Source organism: Prionailurus bengalensis, chromosome D2, assembly GCF_016509475.1.
Source record: "Prionailurus bengalensis isolate Pbe53 chromosome D2, Fcat_Pben_1.1_paternal_pri, whole genome shotgun sequence".
Taxonomy (NCBI): Eukaryota; Metazoa; Chordata; class Mammalia; order Carnivora; family Felidae; genus Prionailurus; species Prionailurus bengalensis.
Genome location: NC_057351.1, coordinates 75,333,758 through 75,351,936, shown reverse-complemented (window position 1 = coordinate 75,351,936; position 18,179 = coordinate 75,333,758). Strand labels below are relative to the sequence as shown.

The 18,179-nt window shown below is 52.1% G+C and overlaps 1 protein-coding gene across 1 annotated transcript in view; it reads right to left on the bottom strand.

Annotated features, from left to right (window-relative positions):
- The window catches only part of GRK5 (G protein-coupled receptor kinase 5), a 217,969-nt gene that overhangs the window by 55,687 nt on the left and 144,103 nt on the right, over nucleotides 1-18,179 (bottom strand). The window contains exons 3-4 of the mRNA XM_043597688.1: nucleotides 15,825-15,937; nucleotides 3,825-3,902 (exon numbers count right to left, since the gene is read on the bottom strand). Coding sequence (XP_043453623.1) covers nucleotides 3,825-3,902; nucleotides 15,825-15,937 — 191 coding nt within the window. The remainder of the gene's footprint in view (nucleotides 1-3,824; nucleotides 3,903-15,824; nucleotides 15,938-18,179) is intronic.

The window sequence follows — 18,179 nt, the reverse complement described above, 5'->3', positions numbered from 1 at the left end:
TATCAGGCTGAGGAACAGGGAAGGGAGAAAAACAGAGTAAGGGTCTAGGTGAAGGGCCTTGTGGGGAACGGCCTCAATAGGGACAACGAGATGTGGTCGTCAAGAAGAGACTGGGCCAAAGCCCAGTGTGGGGCCTGTGAGAGGGGTATCAGGAGAAAGCAATTTGAAGCAGAAGGAAACCAGGTCATGAAGCCTCTTGGATGTGTTCTGTAGCCACAGATGTATTCAGCAGGGTGTAAAATTTGGGCGGCAGGGCGCGGTGGAAGGTTTTATGGTCAAATAAGTTTGGGAAATGCTTTGTCTGCGGTTAAACAGGTTTCTTTATTGCAGGACTTCTTAGGGCCTTTGAGATGCTCACGTGCCAGGTGAATTTTCACAAGGGGCACATGCAGCAGACAGTGTTGCCCACATGTGGTTGCCCACAGAGCTTCTCAGATGATCAGTGTCCTTCAGCCTACCCTTTGGAATTGCTGCTTAGAGCTGAGACACGCTCAAGGTAAGGACAGTCTGGGTTTGGGGACAATGACTCTGGGGGTTGTTCAGAGACCTGAGGGCCAATGCCGGAGCCTCACCCCTGGCTCTCCAGCACCTGGGCCATCTGCAGAACTGAGAAGTGAAAACGGCTCCTGAGAGATTGTCTACAGGAAGGACTGGGAGGCAGTGTGAAATTTATTGTAGGAAAGCGGTCGCCCCATGGGGCTGCTTCGACCACCTCCCCCAGGCCCCTGGGCCATAACACATGGTGTGGTTTAAATTCTTTAAATTGAGGAGTACTTAAGGAAAAAATGTTGGCAGGCTCTGAGGCACTTGTAAAACCATCTGAGCTGAGGAGGAGTCTGGGCCCCATCCCTCCAGGAAATGGAGGCAGGGCTGAGCAGGGGCAGGGAGGTCTGGAGGGCGGGATGGGGTCCACCAGCAGAGGCTTCTGGTCGGCAGAGAGGGAAACAGTCCCCTGCAGCAGCCCTTGGATGGGCCTGAGGAGCTGGCAGGGCCGAGCAGAGGAACACTGCATCCTCCCTGTGGATCACAGCCAGGCCCGCAGATGCTCCCGGGCAGGGTGGCAGGAGGGCAGTGAGGGGCCAGGAGTGGGAAACAGTGCACCACGGGGTGAAGACCAGGGGCTCAAGTCCCAGCTGCATGACCTGGGACGGTGACAGCCCCTCCTGAACCTCCCCGGGCTCAACCATAAGACGGAGCCAATGGAATCACATCACGTGGTAGCTGCAGGGATCAGGTGAGCGTGTCTGCACACAGTGGGCCCTCAACACATGTCTGGGGGAATACAAGCGGGTGGGCAGCCCCAAACTGGGCGCAGATGCAGAGCCGGACTGGCAAAGCTCAGGCACTGCGGAAACCGCCTTTGCTGAGGGCAGCTGAAGACTCTAGCGTTTGAGTGGCCGCAGCATGTTACTCGCCTCCCTGGGCCCTGGCCGCCACCTGGCCACCTCTTGTGTCCCAGAGACGGAAGCCAGCACACACAACGCCTGGGGGGCGCTCAGCTGGTGAGCTGTTGCTCTTGCCCACCTCCCCGGGCCTCTGGGCCCTGCTTATGCCCAAGGCGTTCCTGCTGTTTCAAGAGGTGACCAGGTCAAAAGCCGCACGTCAGCAGCTGTAAGTGTGGGTGGACAGGGACCCCGCTCAGACACGTCTCCTTCTTGACCACTTTCAACCTGAGCGCTTCCATAGACGCCAAAGAGGCCTGTGTCTGAAACAAAGCAGGGCAGAGCTGCCCAGGGGCCCCGCAGACGGAGCGGGCAGCCACATGTGCCCAGGGCCACGCCGTGTGCAGAGGGAGCCGGCCCCGCTCAGCGTCTGGGGGCATTTTACGAACTGAATCCTCTCATTTCTGAAATGTGCCGACGTACCGCGAGCGCTTGCCCGTCACGCGGACAGAAGGAAGCAGAAACAGAGAGACCCCAAGGGGAGGCAGCGAGAGAATGACGAGTGGCAGGAAGTGACGCAGGAGACATCTCTGGGTGTGAGACTGCACAGAGATGCCCCCTGGCCACCTGCAGATGCTGGAGATGAGCACCCAGAGCGGGACTCGGTGTGGTACGAGAGACCCTGGTGGTGGGGGAACCCCACACGCTCAGGGCCCCCCGGACCTCCGTAACTCCCGAGAGGGCAGCAAGGGTGTGAGGTGGGACCAGAGCTGCCAAGCACCCCCTGGGACCCTTGCTGAGAACATCAAGATGGGGTGTACCACTTCAAGGGACTTTCATGTCACGGAGTTAAAACCTACACAAATATGCAGAGACAGTCTGTACGAGCAGGGGAGAGGAGGCCTGATTTTAAAGTCTGAAGGAGCTGCTGTGGGTAGAAAGCCCTGAGGTCACCCTGGATGCCTCTGCAAGGGTGTCGCTGGCTGTCAGAAGGCCACCTGGTGCTGAAGGAGCCGTACGTGACCCGGATTGTTCTGCCCACAACCCTCCCTGTCTGAGTGGAGTCACCCTAAGCAGCGGCCGGAAACCAGTGTAACTGCATCCTGCTTTGGTGTGGCTGCGAAGGGACACCAGCCACGGGGCAGCGCCCCCAAGGTGGCAGGCAGGTAGGGGCAGGGCTGGTCTTTTATCAGGGGCTAAATGTCACATCCGGGGAGTCTCTATGCCTCGTTGCCAACACCCCTCTCTCTCTGACTGAAGCATCTCCCATTTTTCTCCTTGTTTGGTTCTTATCTTGTGAATCACGTGTCATTCAGTGTAGGCTGAGAGAACGGACTCCACGATGAGCCCATTTGCAGGGACCCTCTGCCATTATCTGGTCAAGTCTCACCCATTTTACAGCAAAGAACACTGAGACCCCGGGAGAGGAGGACCAAGGTCACGTGGTAAACTAGGGGTGAAGCCGTTTCCTGATCTGCATGCCTGTGTTGCTACTCCCTGGCACACTCTGTGTGGACGGGTGAACAGCCAGGACCCCGTCACACAGGCTGTGGTAGCCCCAGTCCACCAGCAGCCTGGGACAGAGGGCGTGCCCAGTCCCAGAGGAGGAGGAAGCCACTGCTGGCCCACAAGGGTACAGGACACACCCAAAACTGTGTGGGTACAGGTCTCAACTCAGACTCTTAAGACCTCTAGAAGGTGGGTCTGGCAGGGAGGGCCACATTTAAGAAACGGAAACTGAGGCCCAGTGAGGGAACATGACTAGATTGTGTGGGAAGAAAAAATGGCACCAGAACCCCAGGCTCCCAGGCCAAGTTCTGAACCAGATGGAGACCACCTTTATCTGTCAAGTTGGGGGTGAGAAGGAACAGGTTCTAGGGAACCAAGACCACCAGGACCCCAGGGGCTGGTACTATTCCTTCAGCACTGGGGTGTGGGTGCTCCTGAGGTAGGGCCGTGGGGGCCCCTCTCCCATCAGTATACCCAGAACATACTTTAGGATCCTCCACATTCTGTATGTATTCACCCAATGTCGCCTCTGCCACCCCATTTCCTTCCTGCCCACCCCTGGGCCCTTTCCCTCCACACCAACCTCTCCAAAACACGCCCTCTGTGCCCTTTCTTCTGGGCACTCCTGACCCCAGCTGGGCCAGGCCTCCACCTGTCCAGCTACAAATCCTTGGGTATGGCCAGCATGAGGTCCCTGGAGGGGACTGGGCCCCAGTGAGCAGGCCTCCCCACCCAGGCCCACCCGCCTTGGGCCTTGCCAGTCTTGGGCACTTGCTGGGGGAGGATGAGATACGGGGTCTCTGCAGCCCTGTGGCTGTGTGTGCTTTACATGTGCTTTACAGCCCCCCACATGGCCTGGCACGGATCCAGGGCCCAAATTCCTCTAAAAGACCTCCCTTTTCCTCTTGCTGTGGGGTTGGGGCAGCCTCTTACCTTTGGGGTGAGGTACTTGGTCATAATTTCCTTCCCTTTCTCCCCCAGTTTTTCATCCGGAGTAACTTCATATTCTGCCTGAAAGAGAAAAAGCACAAGAACAGTATCAGAACTGCTCATGAGCTTCTCATGGTTACACAACCTCAGCGGCCCCAGAGAAGACACCATGGAGGTCAAGGGACTAATCCCTCCTCCACAGGGCAGGAAGCTGAGGCCTGGACTGGGGAGCCGACCTGGCCAAGGAGCCTTGACGTCCAGCCCAGCCTACTTGGCACCATCCGTGAACACGTGCTCAGGGCAGGCCCTCTCCTCTCGGGCTGCACATTAGAATCATCAGGAGCAAACAGACCACCCCACACCAACCGACAGACCCTCTGGCTGTGAGGGCAGGGCCCCTGGCAGCTAGGGGTTGAGAGCCACCAACTTCGATAAATCACAGGAAGCCCCTGGAAAATAACCAGCCACCAAACGGGAAGGTCCGGAGAGGTTGTCCTGCCCTCAGGTCACTCAGACCTTACAGCTGCGTGACCTTAGACAAATTCCTTAAACTCTAAAATGCAGATAGAAAAAGCACCTACTACAAGGCACTTGTGCAGACAGAAAGTGATAAAGTTCTTAGCCCAGAGCCAGGCACATAATAATACTGCTCAAATGGGGGCGCCTGGGTGGCTCAGTCAGTTAAGCGTCTGACTTTGGCTCAGGTCATGATCTCACAGCTTGTGGGTTTGAGCCCCACGTCAGGCTCTGTGCTGACAGCTCAGAGAGAGCCTGGAGCCTGGTTTGGATTCTGTGTCTCCCTCTCTCTCTGCCCCTCCCTTGTTCACACTCTCTCTCTTAAAAAATAAATAAACATCAAAAAAAAAATTAAAAAAAATAAATACTGCTCAATGAACAGTTGCATAATTATCACCCCGTCATTATTATGCCTTCCAAGAGAAAACATTAATATCGATGCCTTACATTTTGCAGCTTTCAGCTTATAAAATGAACACACAGAGATTTTTCATATGTTCTTATCTGAACCTTAAAAAAGCCCAGATAGTGACATGGGAGGCTGGGGGGGCCACTGCCATACCCCTTCATCCGCATGTGAAGGGCAGGAGAGGTTCAGCAGACATGCCCAGGGTCATTCAGGGAGGTAGCAGCCGACCTCCACACCAGAGCTCTTTGTCAACAACACCAAGGAATTTAGGACTCCAGATCGCTGGCCAAGTCAGTGGACCTCCAAAAGACAAACCTTATTTTCCTTGACCTCAAAAGGGGCTCCTTCACTCACATCTGATGCCTTTGCCAAGAGGAGGAAAGGCCTCTGGTTAACAAGAAGCCTGGGTAAGCCTGCCTTTCTCATTTAGACAAGAGAACTAATTGCACATTGTTTACAACCATTTCAAAATCCACCACCCAAGGATTTGTCAACCTCGGTCCAAAAGCACAGCTATTTCAAAAGAGAGGAAATGACGTCAACACAGACAGACTGAAACACCGTGGAGCCAGGCGCCCCAGCCCTCCTGGCGTGGTTCAGGGCAACCCCTCAGCCCAGTGCCTAGGGTCCAGTTTCTCCCCCAGGCCAGTCCAGAAGAGCCTCCTGGACAAGGGAAAGCACAGGCACATTTGGAAAGCCCACGGATGCAGCCTGGCACACTTCCCCACAACGTGGCTGAGTTTCCTTGTGCTACCGTTTCTCTTCTCACAGAGAATCAAGACTCAGTGATTTTCACCAAGGAAGAAATATGAACACTTCAATCATTTGGATCACAGAGCGATGGGATTGTGGTTCTGGAAGGAATCCGACTCCCTCACTTTTCAGAGCTGGACACCAAGGCTCAGGGAAGGAAAGGACTGACCTAAAATCATACAGCTGGTCACAGCAGAGCCAGGACAGGAGCACAAGCCTCCTGACTTCCATTGGGCCACCCGTCTCAGTGCATGTCCCTGCCAAGGCCAGTGCCTCCACACCTTTATTAAGACTAGTCTAGGGGCGCCTGGGTGGCGCAGTCAGTTAAGCGTCCGACTTCAGCCCGGTCACGATCTCACGGTCCGTGAGTTCGAGCCCCGCGTCGGGCTCTGGGCTGATGGCTCAGAGCCTGGAGCCTGTTTCCGATTCTGTGTCTCCCTCTCTCTCTGCCCCTCCCCCGTTCATGCTCTGTCTCTCTCTGTCCCAAAAATAAATAAATGTTGAAAAAAAAAAAAAAGACTAGTCTCGTGGGATTGATCATTTCTTGAATTGATTTGATTGATGATTTCGTGAGACTATTTAGGGAGAGACGGTGGCTCTTTCCCCTGGAGTTTTTCCTGCTATTGTCCCCCCTATGCTCCCCAACAATCCCCCCAAACTAACACATGTGTGCACATCTGCCCTCCCCCCGCTCCCCGGACACACATAGTGTGGAGTAGGTTATAGGCTCACCCAATTTACAGATGAAGAAACTGAGGCTCTGAGAGCACCAATAACCAGTTCAAATACAATAGAGTGAGCATGTGAGAGGGCTGGGAACTATGTCTCCAAAGGGGCTCATCGTTCTAGAGCACGACTGACCACCATTTTTCGAGGATGAAGAGAGAAGCACCCAGTGTCCTGTTGCTCTGAAAACCCGCCTAGTGGTCTGGCACCATGGGAATTACCCAGACTGCTTTGCAGGGCCCAGGCCCCGGGCAAATGGCCGACCACCTTTCGGGGTAACTCAATCCCATGCAGAACCCTGGATTTGCACTGTCCCAAAATACATCTGTGAAGGCAGCTCTATTTAACCAAATGGAGGCTTGAAGCTCATTAATCAGCCTCAATAACCAGCTGAAAATATTATTGCTCTGGGTACTAAAACCCACGTTAAAAAAATAACATCACTTTCAGGTCAGCTGCCTCCCAGCAGAGGCCCGGCTGGGCAGCTGGGCGCCACAGTTCCACAGGGAGGCAGCCGGGAGCACGCGGGGACAGGCATCCCCAGCCCAGGATCAAAAGGCCTTTCTTTGAGAGTCCATGTCAGGTCACCACCACCTGAAGAGCATTTGTGTTGGGAGGCAGAAAACCAACAGAAGGCTTCCAGCTGGGCTTTCCACACTGATTAAGTCACCTGGAGTGACAGGCCGTGTCTCTACAGTGACCCCCGAGAGGCCTCCGACAGAGAGAAGGCACCATGGCGGCTCAGCTTGGCCGGCAGAGCTCAGGCAGATCACAGCACCAGAGGCAGGGGACCACCCGGGAATCCACTGCTATGGGAACACTCTTGCCCAGGTAGTGGGCAGAAGCTGCTGAAATCAGCTAAAACCAGAAAACATGAGCAGCAAATAAGAGGTTGGGCCAACAGCCTAGAAATTTACAATTAGCGTTGGCTCGGGCAAGGGCACACAAAGACTTCAATGAGAAGAGAGAAAACTACATGCGAGGAGTGCCCCCGTGACCTCCATCTGTAAGGGGGTTCCCTCCACCCAGAGAGGGTGATAGGTCTTCTCCCCTTCCCTCACCAGAGGGGACACGAGCCGTCATCCCTGCTGTAAGGCCCATTTGAAACCTGTGAGCTCAACCCTAACAGCCAGAGCGCCAAAGGGCACCTATGCCGATCCACTTGGAGGGCATTTCTCTTCCCGACGTACATCCAACGGAGGGAGGCACCATTTCATGAGCCTCTGTTCGCGCTGTGATTTATGCCAAACGCAGAAATGGCCTTTGTGGAGGAGATGCTGCTATATCACAAAGAGCAAAACACTACGTTAGGTTTAAGGCAAAAAAATTATTTACAGATCTGTGCCTGCCGAAGAGTATAAACATCTGTGCACATCCTAGTTTATAAACCTAATGTTTCATCCTCTTGGTCTGCTCTAATTACATCATCAATCTCAGAAAATGCCGGTGAAAATATGGCCTATTAAAACACACTTTCCTCTGATGATTTCTAAAAATGCGAGGCCCGCAAGCCAGTAAAAGGGGACCTGCCACGTTTTCAAAGAAGCCGGCACTGGTTTAAAGAGCGGAGGCTGAGCCGGATCCCTCTCGGCCTCTGACCAACTTCAGATGTCACCTCCTCCTCCTGGGAGACCTTCTCCTGCCCCGACAAGAAGATGAAGTCAGAGATGCTATGAGGTCTTGCCACCTCCGGCTGCTGTAATTACCAATGTGGTCAGCTTTTCCACAGTCCTCGCGGCAGGGACAAGTGACGTGCTTGGCTGGCAGTGTTGCTCACCACGGCCCTTTCTGGAGAAACACCCAGCTCCACCCACACCGGCCTCGGCGCCTTGCCTGTGCTGCCCGTGTGGTCTGGAGGTCTCCATGTGCCTCTGTGGAATCACTCTCCACCCTGGTGTGGGGCAGGCGACAGGGTGGGCAGTCACCTGCCCACCTGGGCACCATGGTTCCCGGACCCCACTTCTAAAGACCCAGCTGGTGTATGCTGGCCTGCATCAGTCCCTTCCCTGGTCCCTGCAGACCTAGAGGTGGCAAAGGCCCTGACTTACCGCATCAGCGCCACTGATGTCCCCACCCTGCCTGGCACTTCATCAGCAGCCCCGCACTCACTCGTGGGTGGGCCTTCCATCTCCTGCCGGGATCCTGACTGAACAGTCCTTCAGATAGCTGGGCCCTGACCTTGCTGCTTCTCTGCTCCCCAGCTGGAATGAAGAAGTACTTACAAAGGGGCATCCCCCAGGGGTCTGACGGTGGGGTGGGCCTGGTCAGCCCCAAAGCCTGTATCTACCTGGGCAGAATGTTCTCTGGTCTCCAGCTGCCATCTGAAGAGCCCTCTTGGGCCTAGGTCAGGAAGGGAGTCACTGGCCCCGCCCCCCCAAAGGCAACAGATGGGATGTGACCAGACAAAGAAGGGAGGGAGGAGCTGCCTCCTGGCCATGTAGGAACACAACCCGAGAGTGGTAGCAGTGACCCCAAGGGGACCCCAGACTATCCTCGACAGCACCACAGTCCTTGTGTGCTTGTGCAACATACCCTGGCTGGGGCAAAGGTTAAAAAGAAGGAAGGACCTCTGGGGTGAGGTGACATATTCACCAGCAGCTGTCAGGCTCCCATAGCAAAGGGGCCACACCCTCACCTTCTGCTTATCCCATCGTCCTCCTGACAGCCTCAGCCCAGAGTGGCTCTCTCCCCACCCCCGTCCACCACCCCTGGGCTGCCTAGCTGCTGCTCCTCTCTCCCCTAGCCCCAAAATTATTTCTCCATCCTCATTCTCCAACAAGGCTCACTGTGCAAAGGCCTTTCACTCTCCCTATTACTCTTTCAGTTCTAAGGAAGAAGAACGTCAACCTAACCTAGTTCGGGCAGAACCGTTATCTCTTAGCTCCTAGAAATCAAGGATGGATTGAATAACCAAATTGTGAGGAGAATGAAAATGCAGCCAGGCCTGGACCACCAGGAACCAGCAACGTGAGGGCTTCTGGAACCCACTCTCATCTGTGTGCGCGCGCGCGCGCGCGTGTGTGTGTATGTGTGTGTGCACGTGCCCACACGTGCCTCGTTCTCTCTCAGTGCTGACTGGCTTGCTCCAGTGGCACATGGCAGTCAACAGCTCTCAATATTTTTATTTTAAGCCTTCTTTACCAGAGAAGGACTTCTTCTCCAGCTTACAAATTCTAGAGAAAGAGCTCATTGGCCTACATTGGCTCACATGCTCATCCCTGCTCCAGAAAACTGTGGACTGTGGGTCACACCATTAACAACATGGCAGCTTCTAGGACAGGAGAATGGGTGGGGTATCCAGGACACTGGAAAATTCCATAGGCTTCTGCTATATGAACCCATTCTATAAGTGTTAGACTTCTTCAAATGACCCTGATCCCTGGGTCTGGCTTCACCAACTGTTCTGAGGGTCTCTATGTCCATCTGAAGAATGGTTACTCCCCTCCCAGCTTCCTCTTTGGGGGAGAGCACAAAAGTGATAGAAAGACAAGACAAGGGGCGCCTGGGTGGCGCAGTCGGTTAAGCATCCGACTTCAGCCAGGTCACGATCTCGCGGTCCGTGAGTTCGAGCCCCGCGTCGGGCTCTGGGCTGATGGCTCAGAGCCTGGAGCCTGTTTCCGATTCTGTGTCTCCCTCTCTCTCTGCCCCTCCCCCGTTCAGGCTCTGTCTCTCTCTGTCCCAAAAATAAATAAATGTTGAAAAAAAAATTAAAAAAAAAAAAAAAAAGAAAGACAAGACAAATACTGGGTCTGAATTATAAGAGAAGCAGGATGCTTAACTACTCTGATGAGACACAGCAAATTGTTTTACAAATAATTTCAGAATAACCAGGCATATTTAAAGCCAGGTGATTGCACACTGATTTCAAGTGATTCCCTATAGTCTAATGAATGGCTTGAAGTGCTTTTCAGCATTTCCTGATACAAGATTTCATTCGTTGTAACCTCATAGTTGTAGCTGCCAGTCTCCAAGATGGAGACTTTAATAATCCTTGCCTTCTGCTACTCATGCTCTTGAGAAGTCTCTTTCCATACCGAAAAGGGCTAACCTGTGTAAACATGATAATGGGGCCATGATAGTATGGAATCTCTGAGGCTAGGTCATAAAAGACATTGCAGCTTCTAGCAGGCTGTCTTGGACCGCTGACTCTGGGGAAAGCCAGCCATGTTAGAAGGACACTCAAGCAGCCCCGTGGGGAGGTTCACATGGAAAACACAGAGGCCTCCAACCAACAGCCACCACCAAGTGCATAAACTTGGAAACAGCCACCAGCCAAGTGCATAAACTTGGAAACAGATCAAGCCTTGAATGACTGCAGCCCCAGCCAACATCTTAATAGAACCTTTTAAGAAACTGTGAGCCAGCAGCATCTCAGGAAAGCATTCCAAAATTTTTGACCCACAAAAGCCGTGAGATAGTAAGTGTTTCTTGTTGTTTCAAGCCACTAAGTGTTGAGGTAATTTCTTACACAGCAATAGATAATGAATACTTAGTTTTCTAAACTCGTGGCTAGTATCACTCACTTCATTGAAATTTTCCTTTATGTATTTATTTTTCAATCTTTCATTTAATCAAAAAGCCAGTGCCATGAGGGCAGGCACTTATTTCTGCTCAGCGTGTAGCCGCCAACTGCTAGAACGGAGTATGATATACTGGATATATTCAGTAAAGAAGTGCTGAAAAACTGGTTGAGTATCTGCCAAACCTCCCCTAACCCCAAAGAGAAGAAACCTACAAAGTTTCAGTCACACCCAAGTGGGGGGATAGGAGGGTTTCAGGTGAGCCGGGATGCCATCAAGGCTCCCAGAAAACAGGTGAGAGAGGCAGTACATCAATCTTCAAGGAGTCCGTGCAAAGACTCTGTTGTCCTGAGGAGGTTACACTGGAACCCTGACCAGATGGTCAAATCCTCTTTGAAACCAAATCTAGTCATGGCTTTGACTCTGGCCACTGACTCTGTTTCTCTGTGGGAGGCAATGAGAGAGTCCTTCTGAGGCTCCCAGAAAGCCCTTGAAAACCGAGATGAAGGCTGAATGACCCCTGCAGAATTACCTCTGATGAACGATACACACACCATCCTGTGCCCCACCCTCGAATCACCCAGGCCCCATTTTAAGACAGCTATGAGTCCCCTGCTTGACTTGAGAAACTCAGACATTAGGACTGTGCAGGAGAGCAGCCTTTCCCGGGGACTACGTCAGAGCCTGACGAGGACGGGTTATTTTTAATAAACTCCGCTTGGTAGGAATTCAACACAGAGGTGGGAACGGTGTGGACGGTGCTGGCTGAGCCAGGGAGCACCGGGGCTGTATGCTGCCTCCTTGGAGTTCCAGGCAGGATGGAAGGAAAAAACATATTTCAGACAAGAATTGCGCCAGCCCTGGAAAACTCAATAAAGTCTTCCTGCGTAAAAGAGGTGTTCCAAAGGCTGGTCATTTGACGTCAAGATGGGTGATGAAAAGGCCCCGCTCATTCCCAGAGATGCAGACAAAACGCAAGGGGCGGGTCGGCTCTAGGAGTGGCGGCCGCGTTAAGACGTATGTACAGAGCATTTGTCGCATCAACAGAGGAGCCAGACTCACATTTCCTTTCCAGAAAAAAAAGCTCTTGGTACAGGCCCAGCAAAAGGGAGCGTCTGCACGACCAGAATGAAAATGGGCATCCATTGGATTTTTTTTTTCTTCTTCTTCTCAAACTAACTATAAGTGTCTAACAAGACACGTGGCTGGAAAATTCCACTGGCTCCTGGGTTCAGCCTTGCCCTGCTCTGCCTCATCAACTCTCTAGATGAGTCTCAAAGCTGGTGATGCCTCATCGTTTCCAAATGGGGAGCAGTCTTGGTCCAGGGCTCAGGCTCTGGTCCTCATCTTTCCTTCCACATTTGTCTCCTTGGTCAGTTTGCCCAGCCCATGGCCCTAAATACCAGCTGTGTGTTGACAAGTTCCAGTCTTCCATCTCCAGCCCAGAACTTTCTCGCAGACCCCAGAATTGAACATCAATCTCCCCTCAATCATCTCCACTTGGGTGTCCGAAAGACCATCCAGCTGCCTGTGCCTAAAACGGAGTTCCTGGTCTTCCCCCAAATGCACCTCCCACAGCCTTTCTCTCCCACCACCCTTCCATCCGATCAGGTCAACACTTTGAAGCCATCCATAACTCTTCTGTCTCGCCCACACTGCATCTGAAAGTACTGTCAACTCTGCCTCAAAAACACGCCCCAAATGCAGTCACTGTCACCACTGCCGAATGCTCCCACGCTGGCTCGAGCAACCATCAGCTCTCATCTTTAGTAGCTCCTATCAGAGCTCCTACCTGTTCCAACACAGGAGCCTCAGGGATCTTTTAGAAACCTGTCGGATCATGCCACTGCTCGGTTCAAAATCCTCCAGTGGCTCCCCATTTCACTCAAAGTCAAAGTCAAAGTTCTTTAATGGCACAAAGTCTTTCATGACCACACCTCTCCTAGACCCCCCTCTGCCCTTGCTCCCTCCACTCCAGCCACAGATTCCATGCCTGCAGGCCGCCACACTAGCTGTTCCCCTGCCTGCCCTGCTGTTCCACCACACACTCACCTGGCTAACTCTTACAGAGGGTTCCGCAAGGTCTCCCGGCCCAAGGTCTCCCCACCAGTCAGTTCCTTCAGTCTTTCTCTGGAGCCCGCACTCCCTACTAACATACCATTCTGCCAGCACAGCCCAGTACTGAGGCTCGGGTGCGTGCTGGAGGGAGGACCCAGAGCAGAGGGTGCAGCAGGGAGGGGGTGTTGGGGAATGCTTCTGAGAGTAGGGTACGAGACAACAAGCAGGCATTCAACAGGCAGAGGGGAGGTGGGGGGCATTTCAGGCATCGAGAGTGAGGGAGCCGGGGCCGAGAGACTTCAGCCTCTGTGGCGGCAAGTCAGGTGGCAGGGCCGGAACGCACAGCTCAAGAAAGACCCAGGCGAAGGTCGAGGATGAAAGTGCAGGTTCGGGGGCCTGTCAGAGGGAGGTCTGGTATTCGGCCTCAGAACGTGGACTTTATCCTGGTTGTCCATGTCCCCCAGCCCTGGATACACAGTACAGTCATGGGTGACTTGGAAAATACCAATGTCTATTAGAAATAAGGGCCCATCCACTGGTAATGAGCACCCCTAGTGTCAAACTGTGGTCTCCAAGTACCATTTCCCAGTAGAAGGAACCAGGGCTCCTTGGAGATACAATGGACTCTACGTCTAGGGCAGGAAACATACAAGATGAGCTGTCACATCACATCCTACCACTTAGCAAAGAGACTGTCCATGACTCCTGGGTCTTCTCAAGGGCTCAGAAGCCAACCTGGGGGCCAACAATGAGACCATGGAGAATCAACCACCATGCATCGAAATGCATCCCGTGTTTAAATCCACACCTTCCAAACAAATTGGTTACTACTACAGAAGGGTGCTGGTGAACTGATTTGGTACTTTAAAAGCATAAATACAGGGATAGAATGAACGAACTTTATCAGTGGGTAACCAAACAGTAATTGAAAGGAACTGTCACCCAGCTAGCAAATGAAGAAGGGATGACAAAATTAGAATGTCGGCATGCTGCAACCCCTAATTTATCAACAGATTTAGGCACTGAATACCTAAACCTGCTGCCATCTCTAAAAGAAAGACAAGCAGATGGTAATGTCCCCTGACAGAAGAACACAAAACCACTTATGAAGTCAGTCCCCCAGCCCTTGCTGGGGGAAAAAAAAAAGGAACCTGAATATGATCAGGTTTCTAGATTCAATGAGCAATTTACAAGCAACACAGAGAAACCTATTACATGACACATGAGGTGACAGAGCAGAATTCAGACTATGGGTCACTCTTCTGGATGAACAAGGAGAGATGGTTATAACCTGTCAAAACATGCATTTATGAAAAGTATGAGAAAGTTGGAAATTTAAACACAAATATTTGATGATAATAATTACTTTTTTAGAGCTGCACTAAGGGTATTGTGGTGATGTGTGTGTGTGTGTGTGTGAGAGAGAGAGAGAGAGAGAGAGAGAGAGAGAGAGAGAGAGCCCTTATCATGTAGGGATACCTACTGAAATGTTCACGGGCAAAATATATATGATATTTACTACAAAATGCTACAGACGGGGAGGACATGGTCAAACAAGACCGGCCAAGAGTTTGTAATTGTTGAAGCAGGGTGAAGGGTGCATAGACTATTCTTTGACTTTACATTTTACAGTTTGAAACTATGAGAAGTTATGAAAATATTAGCTCTCACCCTCCACCCCACAGAGATTCAAATTAATGAGTCTGGGCTTCAGCTCAGGCACTGGTATTTTTTGAAGGCTCCCCAGGTGTTTCTACTGCTCAACCAAGGTTGAAAACCATCGTAGTCGCTTATGTGAGACATGCTGGGAGCCTCCACTGAGACCAAGACAGAGGTGATGGAGGGAACTGGTCCGTGGGAGGCCAAGGAACCAAGCACATGGTCTTTGATTAGATGGGGGAGGAGATGAGGAAGATGGAGAGGTCAAGGACATTGCAAAGATTTCAGGCTTGGGTGACTATGGGTGCTGGTCACTGGAGTAGGGAACATGTCAGGCCTGGTAGCTTTGGGGATCTGGGGAAAGGCGACTTTTGGTGGAGACGCTCAGTGGGCAATTTGGCTTGCAAATCTACAGATCCACATTGAGACCCTGAAGCAGACACAGAAACTTGGGCCCCACAGCGCTGTCCCCCAAACCGAGACAGAGGGCAGGATGGCCGCAGCCAAGGGTGGCATTAGGGCCGCTAGAAAACAGCGGTCTCTCGGGAGCCTGGAAATACCCCACTCCTTACATGACTGGTCTCCATTCCTTGCCCTCCCACCCACTGTCCACCTTCCTTGGATAGACACCCAAAGGGCGGTCTTCCAGGCTGAGGTGAGAGGCCTTCCTGCACAAGTGCTGAGAAATTCCTGCTCATTCCTACACCCTGTCCTAAAAGCCCATGCAGATCAAGCACCGTTTGTTAAACCAATGACTAGGAAATCTGAAGAAAGTCTCCATATGGTATCAAACATAACTACACATGCCAGCAGCCGCTGGAGCCAGCAACTGTCAGATTGGCTTGAAATGACCAACATATGTTCATCCCACAAAAGTTCACTTAATGCCTATAGGTGCCAGGCCCTGTGCCCTACGAATCTCAGGTCCTGGCCTCAGGGAGCTTGCATTCTAGCAGAGAAGTAGACAGTAAACAGGTACACAAACACAAGCTTTGGACTTTTAGAAAATGGGTTTTCAGCCAAGAGAAGGGGTCATGGAATCCAAGCGTCATCTTGGGGTGTCATCCAAGTTCCTCAGGCACTACCTGGTATACTAACCCAGGATCCCAGAATCAGAGAACCGACAGGGCTTCACTTTAAAGCAGCAGTCACCGAGGCCCACAGAGGAAGGTGGGTCACCCGTGGTCACCCAGCAGGTGCAGACTTGCAGACAAGTCAGTACTCTCAAAGTCTGCGCTGGACATCTCTTGAGCAACAATTTCATTCTCACCCTTATAAATGATGTGGCCTATCTTCTCCTTTGGGCAAACACAATCACTGGTCACAGAGGACCACAGGGCCTCCCCGGGAGCAGGGACTTACCACTGAGTCCAGGAACTGAATGTAACACTCCAGCCCGGGCCTGGTTTCGCAGAACTGCCGGAAAAGCAGCCTCCCAATTGGCTGCTTGTCACATAAACTGCAGTAATCTCTGTCTGGAAACAGAGGGGGAAAAAAAAGAATGTGGTGAGATGCAGGAGAGAGCCAGGCTGGGCCATCCAATCAACCCACACCTGGATCCGGAGCCCCAGATGGATGGAGCAAGATGACTGGCAAGTTCTCAGGACCCCTTATTTATCTCCAGTCTGTGCAGACTCAGAGGGGACAAGGGCGGTGTAGAGGAAGGACCGGTTATGACCCAAACTCTAGTTCCTAGCTCACTCCTCCTTCCTGATGCCAGATGCCAGCAGTTCTGGGGATGATGCCTCCACGCCCTGGGTGGCCGATCACCCTGTCACATTCCCCAGTTAGTGACTGGATAAGGGTGGCAGGCATGTAACCCAAGCCAGTTCCGATCAGAGTGGACCACAGACTGTGCCTGGGCACACCGAGCAGAAGTGCTCTCTCTCCCTCTGGGTGTTGGGATGCATGGGGGTGAGGCCAGGGTCTACTTGCCGTGTTCTTGACCCTGCAAGGAAAGTTGTTGTGATAATGAGGCTCACGCACAGAAGAGGTCAGAGCTGGGAAAATGACACCCACCACCATGTCCTCACGGTGTCATGAATCTCTGGATCAAACCATGCCTGCAGCTCAAACCACATCCGAAAAGTTGATTTATGAGCTGATTTCAAAGTTACTTATAATCCAAAGCATTTCAAATTATGAAAACCCTGCATCTTCCAGCTGAGGAGCTAGAGGCATGGAAATGAGAAGTGACCAGCCTTCAGCCACTCAGCAGCCAAGAGAGTTCTAAAGAGGAAATGTAGTGTAACACTCCAAGCCTGGATGCCTGGAGACCGGGTGTGAGCCAATGACCTGCTATGTGACTTTAAGCAACTCACTTGCTCTCTAGGCCTCAGTCTTCCTCTGAAAAATAAAGGCACACGTTGGAAGTAAGATGGGGAGAGGGGATCTTCTGGTTCTTCCTTAATGATGCCAAAGCCTCCACAGGTGATTTCTTTGACCAGAAAGATGCTCAAAGGACCGACTGAGACACGGTGCCTCCTGCCCTCTCAAGCACTGAACACCGGATCTTTGATTGTGCAGCTGCACTAGAAACAGTCAGGTGACCTCAGGAGCAAACCAGAAGGAACGACTGTATCCTCCTCAAATGCAGAGGAGGAGCAAGGGTGGGGTGGGGGGGGGGAGTTCCTCTGGACATCAGGAACACAATAAGGATATGCATGCAACCATCAACTCACTTTCACACCCAAAGAGCTTTACAGAAAGTAAAGCTCTGACTTGAAAGGAGAGTGGTGGCTGTGAGCACCGGCTCGGGAGCTAAACTGCCTGCGTTCAAACCCCAGCCTCACCAGTCACTGCCTGTGCCCTGAGGCAACTGACTTAACACTTTTATTTTATTTATTTATTTATTTATTTATTTATTTTTAATTTTTTTCAACGTTTATTTATTTTTGGGGACAGAGAGAGACAGAGCATGAACGGGGGAGGGGCAGAGAGAGAGGGAGACACAGAATCGGAAACAGGCTCCAGGCTCTGAGCCATCAGCCCAGAGCCCGACACGGGGCTCGAACTCACCGACCGCGAGATCGTGACCTGGCTGAAGTCGGACGCTTAACCGACTGCGCCACCCAGGCGCCCCAACACTTTTATACCCCAGTTTCTCCATCTGTAAACTGGGGATAGTAGTCATACCTATCTTCTAGGACTGTCATGAGGACTAAGACAATGCATAGGAAAGACTCAGAACAGAGCATAACACATAGAAAGTGCTTACTAAACACCATGTCATCACTGTGTTTGTCGGGTTTTTGGTCTGTTCCATCTCCATTCCTTCAAGGAATCTCCGCTGAGTCTGCAAAAATCCAGCCCTGGGTTCCAAGGGAGCCGCACGACGGGCACATGACCCTGGGCTAACCAATCAGAGCCCTCATCTCCCAGACACAAGACCGGATGAAGGACCGGCACCTGACTCAGCCCTAAACAATAAGAGGTCCCTGTTTCTGCCACAGTGATAGGTTCAGAAACAGACATGTGACTCAGTGCTAGCCAATCAGAGCTCTCTATCTCCAGGCCGGAATGGTGGTTCAAGGCATAGAAGTTGAGTTGGTGGGAGTCCTGTAGAAGTTACAGGAAGGGCACTTGCTTCTCCTTTGGATGCCGAGGTCTTAGGACCAGTCCACCAAGAGCTGCCATAATTGTCTCTCCCACTGGGCAGTGAGAACCCACAGAGGATGAAGCAGGGGAGAAAGCAGGACTGAATGTCGAAGGAAGAAA